At 34.6% G+C, this 7,065-nt stretch overlaps 2 protein-coding genes across 2 annotated transcripts; both read right to left on the reverse strand.

The window, feature by feature from the left end:
* Positions 1-393: 393 nt before the first annotated feature.
* LOC140872217 (thioredoxin-like protein YLS8) lies at positions 394-2,259 on the reverse strand. Its single transcript, XM_073275015.1, has 2 exons — positions 2,060-2,259; positions 394-948 (listed from the first exon to the last, which is right to left on the reverse strand). Exons 1-2 carry the CDS (start codon positions 2,177-2,179, stop codon positions 640-642), a joined length of 429 nt encoding a protein of 142 aa, XP_073131116.1. The 5' UTR covers positions 2,180-2,259; the 3' UTR covers positions 394-639.
* Positions 2,260-3,128: 869 nt separating this feature from the next.
* Positions 3,129-6,259, reverse strand: LOC140872158 ((S)-coclaurine N-methyltransferase-like). The gene is made up of 8 exons (XM_073274940.1): positions 5,968-6,259; positions 5,439-5,547; positions 5,040-5,264; positions 4,715-4,814; positions 4,518-4,628; positions 4,346-4,429; positions 3,709-3,767; positions 3,129-3,531 (listed from the first exon to the last, which is right to left on the reverse strand). The coding sequence occupies exons 1-8, from the start codon at positions 6,179-6,181 to the stop codon at positions 3,339-3,341; spliced, it is 1,095 nt and encodes a 364-aa protein (XP_073131041.1). The 5' UTR covers positions 6,182-6,259; the 3' UTR covers positions 3,129-3,338.
* Positions 6,260-7,065: the final 806 nt, after the last annotated feature.

Genomic DNA, 7,065 nt, shown 5'->3' on the forward strand with positions numbered 1-7,065 from the left:
TATCACACAACGAGACATAAAAAATGGAATATAGAACATTATCAAAAGACCTTTACCAAGTTATTATCGTCAAACCAAAATCGTAGTTGGTATCATAGAAAACATATTTTGAAAAATATTGGAAATAAAATAAAATTACCTACTGTATTCCAAAGCAGAACCAATACCTTGTCGAAGTTCAATTTTTGGAACATGGAACCTACTTATGCATGCTAAACCCATCCAAATTTTACTCAAAATTCAAGTCATGCTCATAAACTCGACCAGACAATATACTGCCAGTTGAAATATGTTTCCAACTGATGCAGACATATAAGCATTGATAAAATGTGATACATAGATTCCACACTAAATATAAAGATCCTGTTTTCATGCATCCAAGCGAATCACATGTACGTTAGAATTGCATGCTCATCCACATATATAAAACATGACATTCATCGGCATACATAACAACGAGACAAACATTTTTGGGATGATATCTAGAACGAGCTAAAATAGAGTCATTCGATATAATTGGTTTGAGCAATACGACTTACAATCAGTCAACTAGGAGAGGATGGCCACATAATGCAACATGCTGCAAATCTAAATCTCATCCAGATAATGAATGACAAGGCAGAAATTTGACCACAATTCTCAATAACGATATTTGGTGGAGTAATCTTTTGGTGCAATGACAAGACCACGGCCTTTCCTAGCACCACGATAAACGGTCTCAACAATGTCGATAAACTCTTGCTTATCCTTTAGAGCCCAGTTAATCTTATTGTTGTTTCCAGTGCCAAGGTCTATCATAATGTGCTTGTTCCTAAAGAAGAACATGACGGTGGACGGGTCATACAACTCATACATTGTGTTGAAATCAGGCACCTCTGAGATATCTACCAAGTAAATGACAGCAAAGTTCTTTAACGTCTCAGCAACTGAAGCCAGCACTTCGTCCATCTGGGAAGTATAATTAAACAACCAATTAAAATTAAAAGATCTAAAATCATATATGCAACCAGAAATGTAAATGAATCGAGCTTATAAATTTCATTGGTTTGAGACGCTAGAAAACTTGAGATCAAGTTCATCGAGCTCAACTGTAACCTTGACTTGTTTCAGTTGTTTGGAAAGACAAAATCAAGGAAATTTCAAATATACTCTATATTAAGTTAAAGAAATTTCAAGTTTCAACTGTAACTGTGGTAAATTTTAAATATCGTGGGTGTCATTTGAAACTCATTCCTCAAATCTTTTTTCCAAATTAGATAACTAACTCCAAATCAAATCTGGCGATCCAAGTACAACTTTAGACAATATGGATAGGATTATCAAACCTATCAGATACCTCCATCCAAATCAGATATTTCAATCCAAGTGCAACTTCAAATGATAGGGCTAGGTTATCAAGCCTGATAACTAGACAAACAAGTTGCTGTTAACTGAAGGGCAAATATATTATCAATCGAACTTCGAGGAATATACAGAAACCTCAAGTTTCATCTTACGCAGGACACATCTTGCCTTAGTTTGGTAACTATCCAACATGGGGTGATCACAGTACATAAGCAATCATAAACAATCTATACGATCACTAATTGAACTGGTAGGCCAGCTGATTGTAGCTACTCAACTCATTAGAACTTCACAACAAGAAACACAAAAATCTCCGAGTACATCTAGAACCCTAAAAAATTAATTTTTTTTGCCTCAATGGGAGCAAATGATCTCCCCAGGTTCGTTTGGCCACTGTCATTCCCAAAACCAATAATAAACCTCCAATATGATGCAATCAGTTGAATCTGATCTCGGCTAAGCTAAAAAAATATTCACGAAATAAACAAGAAAATTCAAGAAACAGTCTAAAACCAAATTCCAGCATCTCAACCAACCCAAATCGATTCCAATCACTGAACCCTAAGAGATGTAATTACACAGATCAAATCACAAAATATAATTTAATTCCAATTAGACACATATACCCACCAACCGGGCGAATCAAACAGAAATTTCGCAACTTCAAACTAATCTGAATAAATAGATGAAAATAAAAAATAGCACGAAAAATCACCTGCATACAGGTTTCATCCCAATCGTGACCAAAACGTATGAGCACGAGGCGTTCCTCCTCGGCGAGGATAGCCTGATCCACGGCCCATCCGGAGTGAAGGTGCGGCAGCAGATACGACATCGTTTGGATGCTTCCTGAAACTTTACTCTTCGCCTTTTGTGTACTTGAATTTAATTTAATTTTCCTGGTCAGAGAATTAGCTTCCGCCTTTTTTATTTTGTGAATTATCTAGAAGATTCTGATCAAGTAATTGAGATTCTCTCTCCAGTATCTTTCCTACAATTTTTTCCGATTTACCGTAATTAACTTTATTTTCAAATTCCCATATCATTTGCATAGCTGAATAATGCAATACATTAATATCGATTATACCCGTTTTATTATTGTTGATCAAATTCTACTTATTGCATGTGATAGGGATATAGGGTGCATGCAAATTATTTTTTTATATAATAAATATATAGACATTGTGTCAAAATTAAAGGTTTCCATTATGATTTTTTAATTTTTTATTAATTGATTAAAATATTTATACAATTCTATATTATACTATTAAATTTAGTATCTCATATTAAATGACATTGATAAGTCAATGTGACTCTAAAATTTGTTTAGTGTTTTAACCTTCGTCATATTTGTTATTTAACTTTGTTGGTGTTAGTTTATTAGTAATTTTCGTACATAATATTTCTTCGATTTTTTTCTACAACTTCTTTTTACTATATTTCAAATATTGAACTATCTCAATAAAACTTTATCTAATCTATAAATATCACATCCGAATAAAATACTATAAATTTTTTTTTGCAAAATTATGAAACACAAAATAAATTTAATATACATGCACGCATCGTGTTCCCAGAAAAACTATTTTATTTACACGTTTTAGTATTTTGACTTTGTGATTTTTATAATAATTTTGCGTGTTTGGAGCAATGTAATCGTTTAAAACATCAAAAAACATAGATTTCTCATGATATTCTTCTTGGGTTATTTTAATATTAAAAAAAACAAACACCGAGTTTATGAGTAAACAAGAGGTCCGATTATAACAAACTCATGCATGAAATCAACTGAAAATATGTATGGCGAATTCGATTTTCAACACCATACATAGGCAACCAAGTCCAACAATGCGTGCCGATAAACAATGATCAGTATCTGCAGACTGCAATCAGCATTACACTTGAAAAAGTCTCAAATAACAGGGGAATTCATGTTATCATAGATCAGACTCAGTAGTACATAGTACATACACACTTTAGGTGACTTGGTACCTTTACTTTTTCTTGAAAAGGAAGTGTGCGACCATCCATTCTTCTCCATTATTGTAGCCAAATAACTCCGCGACCGCGATGAAAAATGTCCTCCAGTACACTGTCCACTTGACACCAGAATCCTTTCCATAAGTGGATTCAATTATCGGCTTTATGGCCGTGGAGTTTTGGTCCATTCTCTTTAGCCACTCCTCACTGCAACCAGATGTTCTGTTCTTAGCTATTACATAGTAGCACTCAAGATACAGATGCAACAAATCGACCCCACGAACAAAGACAAGTTAAAACCATCAAGTTGGCCAGTTTGATTTTCAGTTTCATAAGCATGCTCATTGCTCTGATGAGGTGAAGTATAACATAGTTCATACTTACCTGGTGCGTGCATAGTGCTGGCCATTCACTAGCCAGTGGTTAACAATAGACACATCATCCTGCACGGGAAACGCCATCAGAAACCAGTTATAAACTCTACACTGGTTGAACTTGGAATTTCAATACATGATGCATCATTAAGAAATCATGAAGTTTAAGACAAGTGCTACTTTCAAATGAAAAAGGGAAAAAAGTTGTTCTTTCTGATGGAAAAAATCAGTTCCAACACAAACTGCTCCTCTGTATATATGGATTTTATGCCGGAAAGTTGACATATAAACTAATCTCATCATTCACATATAGCCAGTGTTTGATTAGCAAATCACTAATTAAGGATTTATCAATCCCCAACTTGGGCTTATAGGTAACTTTATATCATACATGACAGGATAAACGTATAAGCCGACGTTGCTGAATCATATCAATAATCAATCCTGTCCATCCAGTATAGGGTCAAGAAAAGGGACCAAGCATATATATGTAAGATACTTGAAAGACCAGACAAATTAGTGAAGTTCATTGATTTGAATTACTTCTAAGCAAGACAAATATGATAAATCGAATAAAGATTCGCGAAAAGGACCACCATTCCATGACAGCCCCCATCAATATCAACGTATTGTAATTGGTAGATCACCTGAAAATAGAGGAGTAAGTTTGCCGAGGGCATTGTACCTCCGGTAAAGAAGTACCTAGTAATCCAATCATCCTCATTGACATCCTGCAAAGTGAATACGTAAATGTGTTTCTCAAATTAAAACACACACACACAAAAAGGAAGTAGTACTTTTATAACAGACTATCGATACCTCGAAGTGGTATGCAAATGTTTTGTGGCAAAAATAGTGGATAAACAGAAGACTGTCTGATTTCATCCATTTGGAGATCTTCTTCAGAAGATCTTGATAGTTTTTCATGTGCTGTTTCAGATGGACAAAATATTTCATTAGTGGTGCCAAGAATACGCAAATTCCCATTTCATAGATTGAACCAATAAGGTAAGTACCTCGAACATTTCTATGGAAAATATTCTGTCATAGGAAGCTTCCATATCGAATGTACTGATATCTGCAACTATTATATCGACGTTCTGCAGCTGAAGCTCCCTGTGATAGAAAATGGTAGTCAGGCCGATCCTCATTCCTCTCTAAGCATGCTTTTTGTTCAGTAAGTAACACGAACAAAAAAGATCACGTTGATCTTCACCCACACGATGAACATCAATCCCAAATATACTATTTCGATCCCAACTTTTATTTACATCTGGTGAATCAGGCATTCATATACTAAACTTAGGATCTGGATGGCCAAAGAATGAGTGTGGAATATACCGGCATTTCACCTCAATATAGGCTTTCTGGGTAGTCGAATTGCAAATCCCCGTAACCTGGCAATTGGGATACTTCTGAGCTATGTATAGAGAAAGTGATCCCCAGCCACAGCCAACATCAAGAACAGAGAGACCATCTTTTAGTTGCGACCTCTCGCAATATAACTCTAGCATCGCCTTCTCCGCATCCTCCAAGCTGCTCGTCTTGTCCGGAAAGAAGCAGCAGCTGTATCCAGCAATATATACTTATCAGCTCACAGAAGAGCATCATGAATTCTCAAATGCTTTAGCATAAAGCCCATTATGATTAAAAAAAATAAATATTATAGCCGTAAGCTGAATTTGGACACCTTGTTAATTACTAAAGCAGAAATATAATTAAGTTGCATAACATGTTTGCCTGTATTTAAGGTGCTTCCCTAGAACAAGCTTGAAGAAAGATGTCGGAACTTCATAGTGTTGATCCTTTGGCCTTTCCGTCTTGATTGCTATAGGCATTTCTCTCAACGCTGAATTAAAGAAGAGATCCATTAGCTTTTGCAAATATTCATACATATATAGAAATTTTCAGCCGAACCATTCCTGCCCACTTCATACCGATCCGGGTTTTAGTGGTTTTTTATTTTTCGCATAAAAAAAACACGGTACCCATTTTTGGTGGTCGAATACGAGTTGGTCATAATTGATTGGACAGCTGAAAATTTATATGCAGAGCAAGAATTCGAAAAACCCAAATAAAGATGCAATCACGTTAGCCATATCCAGCTGAAGACTGCACGAATGCTGAATAGTCTATATATATACAATGCTATCAAAAATCTTCATATCCTGTCATGTATATCAAGTGAAAACACACATCATCATCAATCACTAGTATTGCACTCATGGAGAGAATTAAGCTCTCACACACACAAAGTTGAGAGATTTACAGTGCGCAAACTCGATCATTTCGGACAAGTTGTGGTAAGCAGAGGTTTTGTAGTGGTGGCGGAGGCGGGAGGCGAGCAGGATGCGAGTGAGCCGTCTGACGACGGGGTCCGGGAGTAAATTGCGCTCGAGGGAAGCCAGCATCAGCCGCACCGTTGCTTCGTACGGCATCTGCCGTAGTGAATCTATCATGCCGCTGTTAGCCGCCGCGGCCATTGCTGCTGTCTTCTTGAAATGGACTGGAATTTGTGTACGAGAACTTGGCACGTTATGCAATTCAGAGGTGCGCTGATCTTTTTTCTAATTTTCATGTGGATTCATTCTCGACATTTCCTTTGTTTATATTTTTTTAATTTTAAAATTGTGCAACGCTCTTACTTCCTGTTTTATTATTTAATTATTTAATTTACTCTTCATATATCTTATTCAATTTCATGGGTCTTATTATTTATCATTCATTAAATATTTATTTTACATCAATCAAATTATTAAATTTAAATTATTATATTACTTTTAATATATAATATTATTCAAATTTTATTAATTTTTTTTTAAAAAAATCTGATATATCATCTTATTAAAATTTAATCAATTAAATCAAACAAATTATTGTTTATCAATCGAATCAAATATTATATTAATTAACATTATTTATTTATTTATTTTATCACATTAGATTTATTTATCTTTATAAAATTATTTTATTTTTAACTTCAAACGGTACATAAGCATAATTTGCAATACATTTAAAAATATGTAGAGTTAACAGATAATTTATTTGAGTTAAATATGTTTTATAAAATTGACTGGTGAGATTGTATAATTGAAATTTTTGTAATCAACGTCGCAATGCACAAGATCTTGCTGAGCTGTGTGTTCCATACGCTTGCACGTGGACATGTGATTGTATGCAATGACGGAGCTAGAAATATCAATCTATCCGGGCTAAAATTTTAAATTTTTCAATACTTTAATTTTTTGAATCGAGCTACCCGGACTAATATCAAATTAATCCAAAATTATTAAAAATTAATATATTAAAAATTTCAAAAAAAAAAATTGTGCCACCCGGGCTTTAATGTGGCTCCGCCACTGGTTGT

This window comes from Henckelia pumila, unplaced genomic scaffold (assembly GCF_033568475.1).
Source record: "Henckelia pumila isolate YLH828 unplaced genomic scaffold, ASM3356847v2 CTG_461:::fragment_3, whole genome shotgun sequence".
NCBI lineage: Eukaryota > Viridiplantae > Streptophyta > Magnoliopsida > Lamiales > Gesneriaceae > Henckelia > Henckelia pumila.